At 39.4% G+C, this 18,169-nt stretch overlaps 1 protein-coding gene across 3 annotated transcripts in view; it reads left to right on the top strand.

Moving 5' to 3' along the window:
* LOC132591112 (ankyrin repeat and sterile alpha motif domain-containing protein 1B-like) overlaps window positions 1-18,169 on the top strand; it is a 32,264-nt gene that overhangs the window by 10,380 nt on the left and 3,715 nt on the right. For 2 of the 3 annotated variants that reach the window (XM_060279720.1, XM_060279719.1), the window contains exons 3-7: window positions 7,058-7,186; window positions 9,192-9,263; window positions 12,599-12,685; window positions 14,366-14,503; window positions 17,743-17,910. In XM_060279720.1, coding sequence (XP_060135703.1) covers window positions 7,058-7,186; window positions 9,192-9,263; window positions 12,599-12,685; window positions 14,366-14,503; window positions 17,743-17,910 — 594 coding nt within the window. Of the gene's footprint in view, window positions 1-2,515; window positions 2,591-7,057; window positions 7,187-9,191; window positions 9,264-12,598; window positions 12,686-14,365; window positions 14,504-17,742; window positions 17,911-18,169 lie in introns of all 3 variants that reach the window. The other variant, XM_060279722.1, reaches the window with a different exon arrangement.

Raw genomic sequence — 18,169 nt, 5'->3', positions numbered from 1 at the left:
ATTTTCATTCATACAGTTTGCATTTTCTGCCATGCCATTTCTCTGTTTCCTGTCCATTGAAACATTAACAGACATGGAGCTAGTTAATGAGTAAAATAAGCCTTAGGCATTAATGTAGTCAGAATAAATTATCTTCAGAACTCTGCTAGGTCTTTAGGAATGCTTCAGATATATTCATTTTTTTTAAAGAGATACTACTGACTTTTGTAGGTAACTTTTTGAAAGCCAGTTGAATCCTTTGGCAGGAGGATACTCTGAGGCATGCAAAGTCCATTTTCTTTGTGCCAACACAGCTGCCAGGGCTCCACTCTCTGTGCATGTGTTGCATAAGCACATCTGGACTGATAGAAGAAGAGAGCATGGCCCATTAGGTAGAGAATAGTAGTGGCAAGAAAGCACAGTTCTGTTCCTTAGTACCTTGGCTCAAACGATTTCCATTTTGTTTTGCCCATAAATGACAGCTAAGCAGAGGCCTAGGCACAGTAGGCAAAGTAAGCTGCTGTGTATAAGGGCTGTTCTTGATTACCATGGATGAACAAAACAATGATTCCTACCCTATATTCAGTAGGCCTGGAACCTCTGGAATGTGCTAACATGCTACCTTCACCCAATTCCAATCTACAATTTACAAGCACTTTTACAAGCACTTTTGCTTAGTTCTTCAGCACTCCTTCTAGTCCATATACTGCACAGCTTTGACACACAACTCATCCCACAACTGTTCCTTTCTCCCTTCACAAAGTCTCATATCCATCCAGTTAATCAGCTTTAGTACTTCACGAGAGTGTTCCTCTACCTATACCAAAGGAACTCAACATTAGCCAGTGTGCTAGCAGGACCAGCCTCCAGTAGACTGATATCAGCCTCTCCTCCAGTGGAATGGAGTCAGATTGCATTGGGAACAGTTTGCCTCTAGCACACCATCTAGATAATTCTCCAAAGTATGTACTCCAAAGTATGTATGCAGTAGTCTATTTTTAACCTTTGTCCCAATTGCAGCCCGGTAATTCTTGACATTGTTACTAATACTTTGTGCAAAACCTACTGAGGAAACAACCTTGGTCTGACATCCTTCAAATGGGTTAACACATATATAATTTCAGTTTCAGTAGCCAAAGTACTAAAATTCAATTACTATTGATCTGATTTAGACAGGAAGCGCAATGCAACTGGTTGTGACAGTGTGCTGCCACAGTGGATACCATGCCCCCTCATAATCACTTATTGGCTTTAGTGTGGGTTTCTAGGATTGAATTGTAGGAACACTTTCTGGTCAGTTTAGAGAAAGGCAACCTCTACTTCCAGTCCTTTGAATTTCAGCAGTGACACAGCTTGTCAGTCAGTGTGAGCCATCCATATTTCACTAAGGGAAACATGAGCACAATCGTGATTTTTTTTGCAGGAAGCTGTTTCTGTTTGAATGCAGTCTTTATTTAGACACTGATATTAAATTCCTGCTGCTTGTCTTAACTGCTGGCTATGCTCTGCATACTGTGGTTAAGCTATTGATGTATTAATTGCTAGCTACTCCAGAGATTGTAGTTGCATTTCTCAGCTGTTTAAAGCCTTTCATTGTTGCATTCTCAGGAGACTCTGGGTAGCTACTCTATTTGGTGCTTATTTTAGTTGCTTGGCTACTATGAGCTATTATATTGGATTTGCTTGTGGTGTCCAAATAAGGAAATATATACGATGTTCTGCTGTCAGATGATATGAATCTGATTTTCTTTTCCTTTTTCTGTATTGTTGTAATGTGCATCTTGCTTTCTCTCCAAACACAACATGTATTTTTTAGCATCCTGCATTTCATATGACGGTTGGAATGAGATAGTGCGTTGTTTCTCCATTTTACAGCTATGATTTTGTTCTTTTCTAATTGCATTTTAAAGATATTGGCCCAATCTACTGAGCTCTGCTATCCCTCTTTCTGGCCTACCGCATGAAAAATGTTTGGAGACTGTGCATCATGCAGCCTTTGTTGACTATAGCTAGTATCTTACAAATAATTAAGGCCTTTCAAATACCTTTCAAATGTTATCCACAAATACCACTGATGTTTGTGCTTATTGCTCAGCAGCAGCACATTTGATTATGCACAGTATTTGTTTGTTTTAGCCTTTTCTCCCCAAAGTAAATCTCCATTGAAAAACCCTTTTCAGCTGTAGAATGCAAATCAAAGGCTGAGATATGATTGAAGAGTACACACTTTCCCCCTTTCTGCTATTAGGTTCTATTTCATAATCATATAATTGTTTTATTATTCTGAATAGGTCTAAAACTCAATCTGAAATCCTTGAGCTGTGTTTTTCTTTCTATAAGCCCAGAATATGTTTTGTCAGCAAATATGTTAGAGGGCTTTAACAGCTGCTGCCAATTTGAAACGCTCTCTTCTTTTAAACAAAATCTTGCAATTGTGTTCATGCCCCCACCAGCAATAGTTTTTCTTCCTGGGCTTGGGGGTGTTGGTGGTGCTTTACTATTTACAAGATGAGATGTAGTTTTCTGTTTATATTAGCAGTCTTCTGTCTGTGAAATTTGGACCAGCCAGAATGCAGGATATCCTTACACAGCAGTCCATCAGGTTCATAATGTAAGATACTTCAATAAATTGTCACTGTATTGGTGTTCGTTGTGTTGCCTTGGTGTTGTTAATACCTTATACAGGTGCCATGCTTTTCAGACTTCAAAAAGCAATGTGTAGCATCCAACTATTTCCAGGATTGTACATATGTGTTTTTACATTTTGTTTTCATAGTGTGCAATAAACTTGTTGGCTTTTGTGTAGCAGGATGCAATTTTTTCAGCGCCAAAGGTCAGTGGTTTTTTTTTTTAAAAAAAGAAGTGACCTCATCTATAGTTTAACTTCTGCTCTAGGTGTTTTGTCTTTGTTAGCCTTCAAAGACAAGAATGGGAGTAAATTGCATACATTCTGCAATTTCACTCTGTTTTGTGCCATCTGTTTTCAGTGACCAGGAAGGATCCTTTCTAGTTTCTTAGGGCTGCTTCTCCTTTTTAAAAAGATATACTAGCTCATCATTTCAATGTTTCTTCATGAATGGTATCTCGTAGCATGTCTAAACAATCTGCACTTATTTTAGATACAGGAGTCCCTTGAAGCAATGTGCTCATATCATTCACTGTATCTTGAATATCAGCCTTATAACTGTCTTAATGTGCTACTTCAGTGCGTGTTATACATGCTATTCCTTCCTAGCGCATGTGCAAAGCAGACAATTTCTCCATCATTTATATTGTGTCACAATTAAAAAAAACTTTAGTCAGAGATCACCTTTGGTGCAAAAGGGATAAAAATGCCTAGAACCAGGGGACCAGAAATGCTCTAAGAACTGCAGCAGTATCTGCACCTTCCACCCACCTATGTGCTGTCAGTTCTGACAGTTCTGTTATTACTAATAGTATAATACTTGTTATATAATATTTAATAGTATGTACAACTAAGAGCATTCTGGTATTTTGTTACTTAGTTGCGAGGCATGAGGAAAGCCATCTGAACTGATTCCTATACCTGCATCTTCCCAGCTATTAGAGGGAGACAGAAGAAGGTCACAGGTGCTTTAAGGAACCCAGCAGAAATACTTAAATATGTTTATAACAACAGATTAATTTGAATTATGAGGTTTTTTCCCAAGCCAATAAAACAAATAAAGGAACAACCTGAAGCTTAAATGACCCATTGTGAAACAAATGGCAATTGAACATGTACATACATGTAAGAGCATGTGTGCAATCAGTGGTTCTTTTTAAAATGAATGATACATTAAAATGCATTTTCAACAATGGCAGAATGGTGCAATAACAGGAGCTTCACCTGTTTAATTTCTATGTGCCACTATTAATATTTACAGTGAGGATGATCTACCAAATCTAAGCACTTCTACAGCTAATTTTAATTATAGTTAAAGTTTGTACAGTTGTACCTTGGTTTTCGAACAGAATGAGTTCCGGGAGTCCATTCGACTCCCAGAACCATTTGAAAACCAAAGTGTGACTTCTGATTGGCTGCAGGACACTACTGCAGCCAATCAGAAGTCGCGGAAGTCGCACCAGACGTTCGGCTTCTGAAAATCGTTCCAAAACTGGAACATTCACTTCCAGGTTTCGATCATTCAGGAGCCGATTTATTCAGGAGCCAAGGCATTCGGCTTCCAAGGTACCACTGTACTTAAATACCCCCAATTAAATAACTGGGACATAAAAGTTCTCCCATTTAGCTGGATCATAACATAGATTTGGAAGACAATACTTATGTGGTAGACATATGTTTGACTGCAATTAGCTTTCTGTACTTACTTATACTTATGTCTCGTTTTAATTTTATTTAGATTCCATACTTGCAGCCTCTGCCACAAAAATAATAAATTTACCTGTTTAGTTTAAAGGGACTATGGTTTTTGTAAGATTGCTGAACATTTTCTCATTTCAGCTGTAGGTTCCACTTTTTAGCTATTGGACTGAGAACAGCTAGTCTGGACATTTTTTGTAAATCCTGACAAGTATAAAATCTGTAAAACTGTGAAATTAAAGGGTTCCATGTTCATTTGTAACAATGTATCCTAGAGTGGAGAAGTATGAATATACATTGGGAACAAGAACACAAAGGGCTCTGGATCATGGAAATTGTTTGACAGTGGGGTATATATAGGAAGATTCTATGCCACCTCTGTTTTTGGCATTTGTTACTGTTCTACATCCTAAAGTTCTTATACTCAGAATAAATCTTCATTCAAAAGCAAATACTTATTTTGCTAAAATGTACTGACCAGAACTTTAAAACAAGCAGATTCCAATTATTCTGTCATCTTAACAATAGTATTGACAAGTTGAGCGTTTGGATGGAATAAAGTGTAATATCAGAGCGTAATCACATTTCTTTGAGTGATATTAATAAGATTACTTAAATAAATGGACAATCAAACTGCAAGCCTTTAACATTTTTTGCCCACTACACTGAATTGCCATATCTAATGATAATTCCACAAGGTCACAATGTAGTCAAAGTGAAATACTTGTTAGTGCAATAGATTAGTGATAGAGCTAAATATATTCCTAAAAGATGTTTGGCAGGATTATGCCCAGCATTTGAGTATGGTAAAAATCAAAGGCCGACTCTTATTTTTGCAGCACACGTTTGCTATATATAACTGATATTTGTGATATTGAATACTGTGAAGTGTGAAGAATAAAATTGCAGTAAAAATGCAGTGGGCATAGGCAAGAAAATTGTGGCCGATATCAGTGCCTGAATACGTATCCACTGTATGCCCTTGGGTGTTTGAAAAGCCCTTCCATATTTCACCAACAGAATGCGATTACATGTGGCAAGTTTTGAATGGGCTCAAAGACAGATAATTTATCCTTGTAGAGTCTCCATATTTAACAACTATGAATGTCTAATGTTAATATTGGCAACTGCAAAATGTTAATCCATGTGACGTGGTTTAAACATTCTAAAGTGCTATATAAAGCTAAGTATTAACTATTGTTTTATTATTAATGTTTTCACAACAGACATTTCACAATTTCAGCATTTTCCAGCATCAAGAAATAGTGATTAGATAAAGCGCTACTTGCAGGAAATGTTGTGTATCTGCCAAGTCTACCCAGACACCTGCTTCCCCCCCAAAAAAAATAATAATCAGAAAAGCACAGGACTTAATAGTTAATTGCAAGATGCCGATTTATATATCTCTGAAGCACTTTTAAAGGAAAGTACCACATCTGCAATTACATTACTATTAGTTTTCAATGAGGCAGTAATGTTGGCACAAAATTGTTTCTGCTTGTATTGTCTTCTGCTCTCCTGCTTCAGTTTTCACGTTGGAAGGTTACTATTAATTTTGACGTCTTCCAGTTTACCTTGTGCTTGTCCTTGTAGATCTGTACAAACCAACCTGTGTCTTGTCATGATTGTGTGGCCCATGGAAATGGATGTATAATGCTTGTTTTGTTTGCTCTGTCCTGGTTTACGAAATGAAACGACATTTTCTTTCATTGGAATTTTCTCATTTGCTTTCAACAGCAATTACGTGTTTCAGTTGCTTTAATTTAATCTTGGGATGGACCCAGAAAAAAGCCTACAGAAGGGAGCTGGCAGAAGCTGGTTTTTCTGCCCTTTCCCCTGCCCAAGCAGTCTCCTGCTTCCTTCCTTCTGCAGGCCTTTCTCTGGATCCAACCTCTTACTTCTCAAGTTTATTTAAAATTGTTAGTAAGCTTTTAACAAATAGTTGCCGATTTGATCTCAACGGAGTTGAAAAACAGTGAGTAGAAAGAGCATATTAAACTGGGACAAAAATGCTCAGAAGTCAGAGATAAGCAAATTGTAAGATTTGTTGTAATACATATAGATTTAGAAAGTACTTTCCAAATGCAACCATTTTGTTAAATCAGTTTAAATATTTGCTTTTTATATGTAAGAAAATTAATTAAATTCAAGCATCCTTGGTGGTAGTTTGAGTTAAGAGACATATTCATATCCTCATCATGTTTCCTCAAGATAAGACTACACTTAAATGGGAGGAAGCCTCATTGAATTCAGTGGGACTTGCTTCTAAGGAGGCTTTCATAGGATTATAGAACAAGTCCCAATGATTACAGTTGAGCTTTCTCATAAGCAAGTCAGCACAGGCACAGGTTGCAATCCTGTGCAAAACTTCCGGACAAAGTGGATTTGAGTATGGGTCTTGTTGCATTACAATCCTATAGGTACTTGAAATCATGAGGCTTACTTCCAAACACTCATATATATGGGCAAGCTGTTAGTTTCTTATGCACAAGGATAACAATGGTGTATAAACAGCAGCAGCATTTAAATAATGTCTGCCTATTTTTGACATTGCTCCTTGCTAGAAAACTCAGATTGGGGGCTGTAGTGAAGTAATAAATGTTGACTATATGGCATTCATAAGTTATTTTTATTCTTCAGAATGGCACATGCTATAAATAATAATATGTAGCCAAAATGCCATGTTTGCAACCACAGTGAAATATGCTAATTGCTTTCAGTTTACGTTGCTTTTTGAATACATCTGATTTTCAGACTGGAGACTGGGGTGAACCATCAATTACCTTACGACCTCCTAATGAGGCAACAGCATCAACACCTGTACAATACTGGCAGCATCATCCAGAGAAGCTAATCTTCCAGTCATGCGATTACAAAGCATTTGTAAGTTTGCCAGACTCAATGTTTTCTTTGAGAATAGTTGAAAATTGTCCAGTTTACGGAGTGACCATTAACATTTTGGTAGTCTTTTTCTCTATCTAGCACAACTATAGCAACTATAACATATTACATTTTATTCATTACATAAACAAAATTTTTACATAAACAAAATTTATTACATAAACAAAAATGATACAAATAAAAAATTTCACATTATTGTGAACAGAATACAGATGGAAATCATAGCTTTATCTTTAAATCTGTGTTTCAGTCCCTGCTCTTTATTAAATAAACATCCAAATTTTTATGCCATTGACATCCAAAGTCTCATAAATATGTATAAAAAGTGGTGGTAGAGAGAGAACTTAAGGGCAACCCAAATGCATTGTTCTCAAGGTTTTTGAGTATGACCATGAAGACAACCATAGCTTTCCTCCCATGCTTGTCCCCAGAATCAGGAACTCGGAACTGCACCACAGCCTGTGTACATGGATATTGAATTTAGCTCCCATATTGATAGACTAATCCTCCATGAATTTGCCCGATTCCTTTAAAAAATCTCTCTAAGCTAGTGACCATTACCACATTTTGTGGTACTACTGCCTTCTATAAAATTCTTGCTGTTCGAAGTACTTCATTTTGTTCACATACTGATTCCAGGACACTGGAAGCAAACAGTTCAATTGCTGTTTTAAAAGTGGTGCTATTAAAAATTACCAGTCCTTGGTTTTATCAAAAGCCTTGAAGAATCTTTGGCCAACATTAGAATTGCAACCTAAGTAACTTTACATTACATGTGTACCCTGCATGGTCCTGTAATGCACAGTAGTGTGACTTTTTATTTTCTTTTTGTATACGGACAGCTGGTATATACATAGATTTTAAGAGTAAATCCTTGGTTTTGGTTTTTATGACTTCTCCCCATGAACATGACACCTGTAGGTGTTCCTCTATTTTAAAGGTGAAAAATGCAGAAGCAGCGGCGGAGGAAGCTGCTTGGGGCAGGGCGATCTGCCCATAGGGGCGTGGTGCACCGCGGGGCCTCCAGAGTCTGCCTGCCTCCTCCCACTCAGCTGTCCTACATTTGGGGGGGAGAGGCAGCGGGCGGACAGTTTAGGCAGTGCGGAGCCTGTGCGCGCCCAAGCCACCGCGTCTCTCCCAGGAGAGACTTGTGACTCAGGTGCGCTACAAGCTCCCGTGGTGAGTGCTGCCCCATTTGTCACCCCCATTGGTGGTGACACCCGGGGCGACCCGCACCCACCGCACCTTCCCTTCCTCCACTCCTGGCTCAGGGGGTCATGTCGCCAGACAGGGCATTCCCTGTAGCAGCTCCTAGGTTGTGGAGGTTCCACCCCACAGGTGTGTGTCTGGTAAGTTGAATGATGAACATGCACTTCTTTATCCTGGCCTTTGACAACTAACTGGTTTTAAACTGTTTTTAATGTTATATTTCAAATTGCTGTAACTCAACTTGGAATCTTAGGGTGAAGGGTGGGTAATTAATAATAACATCAGCAGCAACAACAATACCTGCTAGTACTGCCTATAAATTAACTTAGACAAAGAGCATGAAACAACACTTTGTAAATTTACTACGTAAAATCTAACATTATGAAAGGGAAAATTATAGATTTGATTTAATGAAGAGGATTACCCCGCCTTTTAGCTCCATAGATTTCAGGCTGGAGAGCAAAATTCCTAAAAGCACGTAAAACACAATCATAAATCTTAAAACCCTTTTAAACAACAAGAGCAGCTAAAACCACCAATCAATACATTCAAACACTGAAAATGCCTGGCACAAACAGGTAGGGCTTTACTTGGTGCCAAAGTGTCAGCACCAAGTGTACTTCTGAGAAGAGGGAATTCAAGAGCCAAGGCAGAGAAGGCTGTATCTCACATTATCTACTTTCCCTAGAATGTTTTAGGTCAGCAAATAAGCTTTCTTTGAAATTTTGCTTACCCTGTTTCATAACTTCAGAAAACAGTGCCTTGTTTCTTCCATAAGTATTTAGGTTCTATGCTGGTAAAAGAGCTAAGAGGCACAGAATCAACGCAGGATGCCTGTGCAAAAATGAGGGTGAGTGAAACTTACTTTTTCGAAATGGCTGCAACAGGCCGGACTATTACTTGTAACTGCCTCACTTCATCTATGTTGTACATTAAATGAAATAACTCTAGGTTTCTTTTCAATGTTCTTTATACTTTAGTTACGTATGTTAGTTTTTCATATTACAGTATCACTAAAAACTCCATATGCATGCACGTTGTACCTTTCCTACCTCTTGATAAGTAGATTTCTCCCCCTTGCACCTTTTTATTTCTGTAGAGAATATAATAAGATTTAGCAGGTCAAGCATTTCCTTAACAGAGAACTTGACTAGTAATCTCCCATAGGACTGGATACTCAAGCCCCTTTTTGGTGGAACTTGGGAACTCCCTTGGGGAAAGCGTAAATCCCTTGGAATGTGATGAGGGGGCGGGGAGAGAGAATTTCCCCCTTTACTGCTGGGAGGCAGTGATTCAGATGGAAGTTGCTGAGTGGTGCTTACTGGGTGGATGGATTTTCCAGCAGATACAGGCTGCTAACATTTGCAGGGACTCAACAACCATGCCTGTGCATGGGGCTGGCAGTGTCATTCCTACCTCCTGGAAAGGGTAAATATGGGAATTCCAATCCTGCATCAATCGCTATGCATGGTCCACTGGCAGTTATTTTTTTAGCAAACTACATCACTGGCCACCATTGGCCAAGGGAGTACTGGAGGAATAGGGTGTCTTTTTGTAATGCCTGCCCATTTACAAAAACACAAGCAGAACATTTAAAGCAGAGAGCAAACTACAAGCAGAACATTTAAAGCCGAGCAAAACCACTAGCCCTGTCTCAGTTTCCCAAGGAGAACAACTGAAAACCCCAAAGTACTTTTCCTTTAACAGACTCAGACTCCTTTCTCTGCTCAAATTAAAAGAGAGCGGGGGGTGGGGGTGGTGTCCTTCTAGTAGTCTCCTTCTCCTTCCCCCAGACATTGATGGATGTTACATTCCAAAAGTTAGTACCATCAGTTAATTCATTTGGTTAATTCTCCGATAATCCTTCAAGTATTTCAGGCAAAACAGCAATAAGCCTGTTCATGCTAATCAAGACAGGAAAACCCATAATAGTATAGTATTAAAAACAACTGCTGAGAGCAGGGATAGGAGAGATCAGTGTGGAGTCACATTTCAGGAGTGATAATGCCCAATCATAACATATTTTTCACTTAAGACATTACTGTATAAGAATATCCTACAATTGTGTCACTGGCAGTTGTCCAACACAATCTATTTAGATAAGAATAAAGTCTTAACAGCTCAATGGCATCATTGTTTTCATGTGTAAATACAAATTTATGAAATGATTAAGAATATATACCATTGAAAATACAAATTATTTCATTTTGTTTATTTGTTTCTCTCTGCAGCAAAGTGTAAATAAGAGGCTGATATTTAGTTTGGGGGAGATAAAGGCTGATGCTTTTGAAAGGTGTTCCAAGGATGTCAATTAAATACTTATAAACCATAACCTCAATCTTTCTCATTATACATTCTGTATGTTCTTTTCTGGTGCTCAGATATATTATTTGTATAAAGAAGAGGAAAACTGTTGGCATCTTAACTCAACACTTATTAAGCATATTTAATATCTATATTTACCCCATCTAAATGTAGAACTATACAAATAAAAAGTTTTATAATCTTTCTTTATAATTAAAAATCTTTCTTTATAATTGGGAGCTAACTAATCATTTTAATATGTTTTCCTTCTCCTGATATTTATTGTCTGTTGGATGTTTTCTTGTTCAGTGTTTCAGTTGGTAACTGCTTTGTGTTACCTTTGCTAAAAAGGGATACAGATTATATTAAACATAGATAAAATAAATATGGCCCTTTTAGTTTTTGGGTTTTTTTTAGTTTTTCAGGAAATGACAGAATCTCTAAAACCCTTAAAGTGTCAAAGGAAACCTCAGTACTCCTAGGATAATCAGTCAGGCTACTTTAGCATTAAAATTGTAGTGTACCGAAGAATAAGGATGTGATGCTGAGGGGCATTAGAAAGGAGTGTAAGTGCTGTCCCACTGGTGGAGAGGGAGGCAAAAATTCCCCAAATGCCCCCCCCCAAATCTCCTATATAGCTAAAGTTGGGTTTACTGAGGCCATGTTGATATGGCCATGGACCTTCAGGATCCAAAGTGCTTATTCCCCTCAATACCCATTTGAATAGGGTCCACTGGACAACCAGTCCTTGGCTGGTAATTTCCCTCCCACTGGAGTCAATGGGAGACAAAATGAAAAATCTCCTCTCCCATCACAGCTGCAGTGAGTTGATGGGACTATGGCAGTGGTGGTTATCCTGCCATAGAATCTCCCTCTTCTCTACACATAATCTTGTATGAAAAGGCACGTTGCTATCTGCACAGCAGTAATATAATGATTGACTCATATTTCCGTTTGGTAGAATCCAGTTAGGAAACATTTTAATCCTCATCTTTTTTCACCAAGCTTTTGCTTTTCTACCATCAAGCTCGTTCTTTTCCTTTGACATGTTTTTTCAGTATACTGTCTAGCTCTCAGTGTATCTTTCGGCTAGAGGAAACTTACTTAAAGTACTTTATTTTGCACTTGTTTGCAATATGGCTATATTACCACTAGTTGTTTGCTGTCCTGGGCTCCTTTGAGAGGCAGGGTGGGATGTAAATTTAAGAAATAGTTTATTTTGTTGGGTAGGGAATAATTTTGTTTGTTTGATCACAGGCCACAACAAACAACAGAACAAAACAGACAGGTTATTACAAAGAAATAGACCTGTAGGCCTGTTAAAGCCAAACATCTCGTAGTAAGCACCAGAGTAGATGAAGTAGCTTCAGTTGTCCAGATAAAAAATCTGCCAGAATACTATCCAAGAAACTTTGCTGCTGCTTTGTCAGAGGCAAAGCAAAGCCAGCCACTTTTGTATTACCCTCTTAAGAATGTAACAAGAGCCCTGCTGGCCCAACTTGTCCATCATCCTGTTCTCACAGCGGCCAACCAGATGCTGCTTGTGATTCCCAGAAACTGGACAGTGGAGGAAGACCATAGCTATCATGGCTAGTAGCACCTGAATACATTATCCTCCATTAAATCCTCCTGACGCTTGGAAGCAATGCAATCAAACTTCTTGTGGGTTTGACCAATATTCATGTCTCTTGTACTATGTATGTGCATGTGGTGGCTTATTCCACTCATTTTCAGACATGGGCTATTAAATATATATAATGAGATATATCCTCTATTTCCCATTCCCCACAGTTGAGTGTAGTATATTGTTGTCTTGGGAAAGAAAATCAGATGTACATTGTTCAATACACCACATTCTTTCATGTTTGTTTTTAATTTCAGAAGTCTACAGAACAAATGAAGAAAGTTCCTACTATTGTTTTATCAGTCTCTTATAAAGGGGTAAAATTTATTGATGCAACAAATAAGGTAGGCATCATTTGGTTACTAATACATTTTATAGTAAAATGTTCTTCCACGTGTATGGCCACCCCTGTTTTCAAAGTGCACATTAGTTCTGTTGTATCTTTTGGCCTTCCTGGACAGCAGGTTACTTGCACAGGATAATGGTGGGATGACTCCTAGCGTAAGTTACTGTCCTTTTCCAACATTGTTTTCTCTGTCCCCATCTGGAAGCGACAGGACATTTAAACTCAGGCAAACAAAACACACAGGCTATTCCCTTGTTATTTTTAAAACTTATATTCGATAAATCAAAAAAATATAGGCACAGCCGAGATCCCTTAGCAGTAAAATCCGACACGTTTATGCAAAAGTAAGTCCCATTGTTTTCCATTGTTGTGTGTATAAGCTTGCGGCCTAAAAGTACAAAGTTAGCACTTGATCTACTAATTATAGTAAAATGTAATACTGTTTCCCACTAGGTTGCTTGTACCCATTGAGTAGTTTACACAGTAGTCTTGGGCAGTCACTGCATGCTTTTTCTGAAGGAAGATAGGACAGTCTGGTTGGTTTTTGTAACACCTGAAAGTACCCTTATGGAAGTGTTCTATATGTAATATCTCTCACCTACATTTCTATCAGGAGCACAGGGACTGCCTTAAAGTGGCAAAGCACCCTTCCCCCTCCTGCAAATGTGGGGAAGCCGCTCTACTTCTGCTGTAAGCAGGTGGGTGGCAGCATTTCCCATATGCATGCCACCCCCTGGCTGATTAAAGGAAAAGGAAAGGGCTTGGCTCATATATCTTTATCACATCCCTGTTTCACTGAGCAGCAAGCCTTTGCTGGGTTCTGGTTGCCCTTCTGATTGCAGAGGAACAAGTCTGGATCCAAACCATTAAAATGCTCTTGGTTCTCTGCGTGGCTAGAAGTAGAATAAAGATCACAATCTATTGTCAGAATCACTAGTACAGGTATATACAAAGCCCTACTGGCCACATGACACCAGGACACAGTGGTGGGCATACTTCTACTCTCCCTCTCTTTTTGAAGGTTGGCATATGTATTTTTCCTCCCACTAGAAACAATTGGGAGGAAATATATTTACGCCAATTCTGTTTTGGGGAGGGGGGTGTTGGGAGAATGGGAAAGTTATGTAGTTTTCAGATCTATGTCTTCTTCCTATCTGCCCCTGATACACACATTTTTTTACCTCTGCTGACAAAGGAAAGGCTGCCCAAGTGTATTATTTATTGAGCTGTTATTAATGAGGCTTACTTGGGGAAACCAGTCTGTTATGGAATGTTACCCCCATCTCCCCAGGGGCGTGGGAAGTGGGGTGGAGGGGGCGCTCCACCCCGGGTGCCACTCTGGGAGGGGGTGACAAGATGGCCCCTGCCTTCCCCAAGCTGTAGAGTGGCCGAGGGTGCGCACCATCTGTATGGGCGCCACCACACGCGAGCAGCAGCCCGTACGGACTGCACATGTGCAGCATCCCGTACAGGCTGCGCATGTGTGGCATCCTGTACAGTCACTGCACATGTGCAGTCTGTACCGGCTGTGCCGCCCTGGGTGCTGGAGAGGGTTCCTCCACCACTGTGTCTCCCACTGCCCCAGATGTTCATATTCTCACTTTGCAGATGAATGATTGAAGGGCTGTATGATGTTAATTAAATCCATTGAGTTGCTGTTTCTTTTTCTTTCATTTAGAATATTATTGCTGAACATGAGATTCGTAATATTTCTTGTGCTGCACAAGACCCTGAAGACCTCTCTACATTTGCTTATATCACAAAAGACTTGAAGACAAATCACCATTACTGCCATGTGTTCACAGCCTTTGATGTGGTTGGTCTATAATTTCTACTTGGTCACATTTTTAAATCAAAAATATTTATAAATGTTTCATATAATGTGATTTTGCTGAGACAGATGCAAATACTTTAGGCTGCAATCCTGGCCCCACACTGCTAGGAGTAAGCAGAGGGGGGTGAACCAAGTCTTATGAGGAGCAATTGAGGGAGTTAGGTAATATGTTTAGCCTGGAAAAGAGGATTCTTGCAGCATTTCAGCTCTGTGAATCGATAAGTTCCATTGAATTTAAAAACCTTACCTCTAAGTAGGCATGCTGAGGATCACAGAAATAGAAGTATAACTAGCCAGATCATCAAATTGTCGGTTGCGGTTTATCTATGATGAAGATTGTTCAGGACCAACCCTGGTACAATATAAATTTTTTGCTCAGCTCTTCTGAAATAGGTGAACTCCACTTCAGGTGGGATTTTTTTTAAAAAAAATATTAACTTTTAAAAAGTGTGGCAATGCATTTATTTACAAATTTTGTATGCTGCTTCATATCATTATCGTGTCGGAGCTTATTTCTAGTTCAATAATAGAAAGCCATGATTAGCTGGAGCTTCCCTGGGGATGTACATGCAGTGAAATAGGCATGAGGAGTGATTATTGCCTAGGATTACTGCTTCATATACATACACGTGTCACACCCTTTCCTACTCATAAAGCAGTGCTTCTTAGACATCAGACTCGGGCCCACAAGTGGGTTTGGGACCACTTTCAGGTGGGCCTCACTAGCACAGCCTGCCCAGTGCCAACTTGCTTGCTGCCCAGCCCCTACCCATGCCATGCCCTCTTCATTGGACCAAATCAGCACCAGCCACTCCTTGAATACTGCATAAACATGGGCAGGAGCCAGAAAAATGAGGGTGGAGAGGAAGGTTGGTCTTCTTCTTCTCATGTAAAAGAGCCAGTGAAGGTGTTGACGAAAATTAGAGACAGGTAACAGGTTAACACTTATTATCATTAATCAGCTGGTAATAGGAAGGGGTAAGAAAAGTCAACTCTTATATGAGGAGAAATGCATGTGCAAGGACCAGGAAAAAGGGGTGAAAGAAACTGGCAGGCTTTTTTGGTTGGGTGGAAATAAGGTACAAGTTGAATACGAAAGGAGAATGGCAGAAGAAATTACAGGAGATGGCTATAAAGACTTTGAGAGGCATGTAATGATGAGATAGGATAGATATACAAGTAAAACTCCTCTTTACAAAGATGAGTAACAATAACTCCAGAGCAGACCTGTGGAAAGCCTAGCTTTGAAACTCCTTGTCATCAGGAGAACACTGTGGGAAAGAATTTAGCAATTTGGAAAGATGGATTAGATATCCGCTGATTATGCCAAACTACTTTCGGAACTGGCTGTTCCCTTGTACCACTTTTTAGTGGGGGGTGGGCTTGGTGTTTTTCAGCTCTCTTAAGTAGATAGAATGGCGGAGAACCCCCAAGTTAAAGCAATATTGAATAGTTTGTTATACCTTCAGGAATCTATGTTAAGTGATAGCACAATTTTTATTTTTATTTTGCTAGGAAAGATACCTAGATTTAAATAAGGCAATATGATTTTATGGTAGTGCTCTTACATATTTCAATGCTCTAATAGGCTCTGAAAACAATGACGGAAACTGTTTATAAGGAATGAAAATTTGACTTTTGAAAAATAAATTTATGCACAGCTGGTAAATGATAAAGTGGGGTGGTAGAATCTTTGGCCCAGCAGATGTGGGGTGACTGCCATCAGCTTCAGATAGCTCTGCCAATTGTTAGGGATAATGGGAGTCGGAATCTAACAACATCTGGAAGATAAGTGTTCAAGGTAACCTCTTGGCCATTTTTAATTTTAACATAGTGGTAATAGATAGGTATGGGAGGGACGCAGGTGGCGCTGTGGGTTAAACCACAGAGCCTAGGGCTTGCCAATCAGGTGGTCGGCGGTTCGAATCCCCGTGACGGGGTGAGCTCCCATTGCTCGGTCCCAGCTCCGGCCAACCTAGCAGTTCGAAAGCACGTCAAAGTGCAAGTAGATAAATAGGTACTGCTACAGCGGGAAGGTAAACGGCATTTCCGTGCGCTGCTCTGGTTCGCCAGAAGCGGCTTTGTCATGCTGGCCACATGACCTGGAAGCTATATGCCGGCTCCCTCGGCCAATAACGCGAGATGAATGCTGCAACTCCAGGGTCGGTCACGACTGGACCTAATGCTCAGGGGTCCCTTTACCTTAGATAGGTATGCTGACAGCTTCTATTTTATTAATTTAATCTTCACATAACTGTAGTGCTTTTAGCTTTCATACTTAGAAAAATAATAATGTGTGCATTATAAAATACTACATTAGAGTTCTCTTGTTGAGTTATGGCTGGTAAGAATGAATATACTGTATGCAGGTAGTTTCCATACAATTTACTATCTGCATACATTCATTCTTACTTACCAGCCATAACTGGTCTATACAGAGTGGCTGTGAATTGGTTCCCCCACCCTCCAAAATACATTTTCTAATACAATTTGAGTAGAAGAGGAAAAATTTAATACGGCTTCTGTTATTAACGGTCATCTGAACTGAAAATTAGTGAATGTTTTGTCTGTGTCCTGAGGATGCCAAAGGTACAAAAAATTAATTAAAGAAGCATCTATATAGCAGAACAGCTCCTTGCTATGGTCGTTTTACAGATGTGCTGAGAATGCTTGCTTTAATGCCTCAAGCCCATATATTTTTGGTCACAGTTCACAATTATCTTCCCCTTAAGAGTGAGGTGTTCTTCAAAAATGGGGTAAAGAGGCAGAAAAAGGCACATGAAAGGAGTGGAGAATCAATGGGTGGGAATGAAGGAAGCAGCAATAAAGAGGGGAAGGCACTCAGAACAATATTTGGTGTAACACCATAACCACATTCATTACATTAACATATGATTTTAATTCTATGTTTATTGATTCTTTTATTTCTTATTATAGTAAAATTTGTATTCTATATAATTAAAAAATATACTTTAGGATCTAGCACACTGAATTACAATTGCTAACCAAGCAGAAAAATTCATTAAGTGGTCTACCAAGACCCTTGGCTATTTTTCAAGTGGCCCAGGAGAAAAAGTTTGGGAACCACTGTTCTGCAGTGTTCCACAGTGTGGGAAAATTAAGCTCTGCCTGATATACCTATGACAATGTTAAGTTTAGATTTCTAAAAGAAATGTGTTTAAACTAATTTGTTTTCATGCTGCTGTTTGTTGCTGTTCCAGAATTTAGCCTATGAAATAATTCTCACATTGGGACAGGCATTTGAAGTAGCCTACCAACTAGCACTTCAAGCTCGAAAAGGAGGTCATTCTTCAACCCTTCCTGAAAGCTTCGATAATAAACCTACAAAACCAATTCCAAAACCTCGTGTTAGCATTCGAAAATCTGTGGTGAGTAAACTATGTACAACCCTTGAAAGAAGCCTGCTGATGCTTAGGCTGAACTCATTTTCCCATTTCTGCAATGAAAGGTTCAGCAGATTGGGCCTTGGCTCCGCCCACAGGGCAAAGTCAGGCAGCAATGTTTTGGGACATAGGGCTCCCAGGATTCTCCCCTAACACTCCTCTACTAGAATTATGCAGGGCTGCCACCGGGGCCTCCCCCAGCACCATTACAAGACACTATTGCATAGATGCCTTCACTTCAGTG

The sequence above is a fragment of the Zootoca vivipara genome, chromosome 10, assembly GCF_963506605.1.
Source record: "Zootoca vivipara chromosome 10, rZooViv1.1, whole genome shotgun sequence".
Taxonomy (NCBI): domain Eukaryota; kingdom Metazoa; phylum Chordata; class Lepidosauria; order Squamata; family Lacertidae; genus Zootoca; species Zootoca vivipara.
This window is presented reverse-complemented; position numbering and strand designations above follow the sequence as displayed.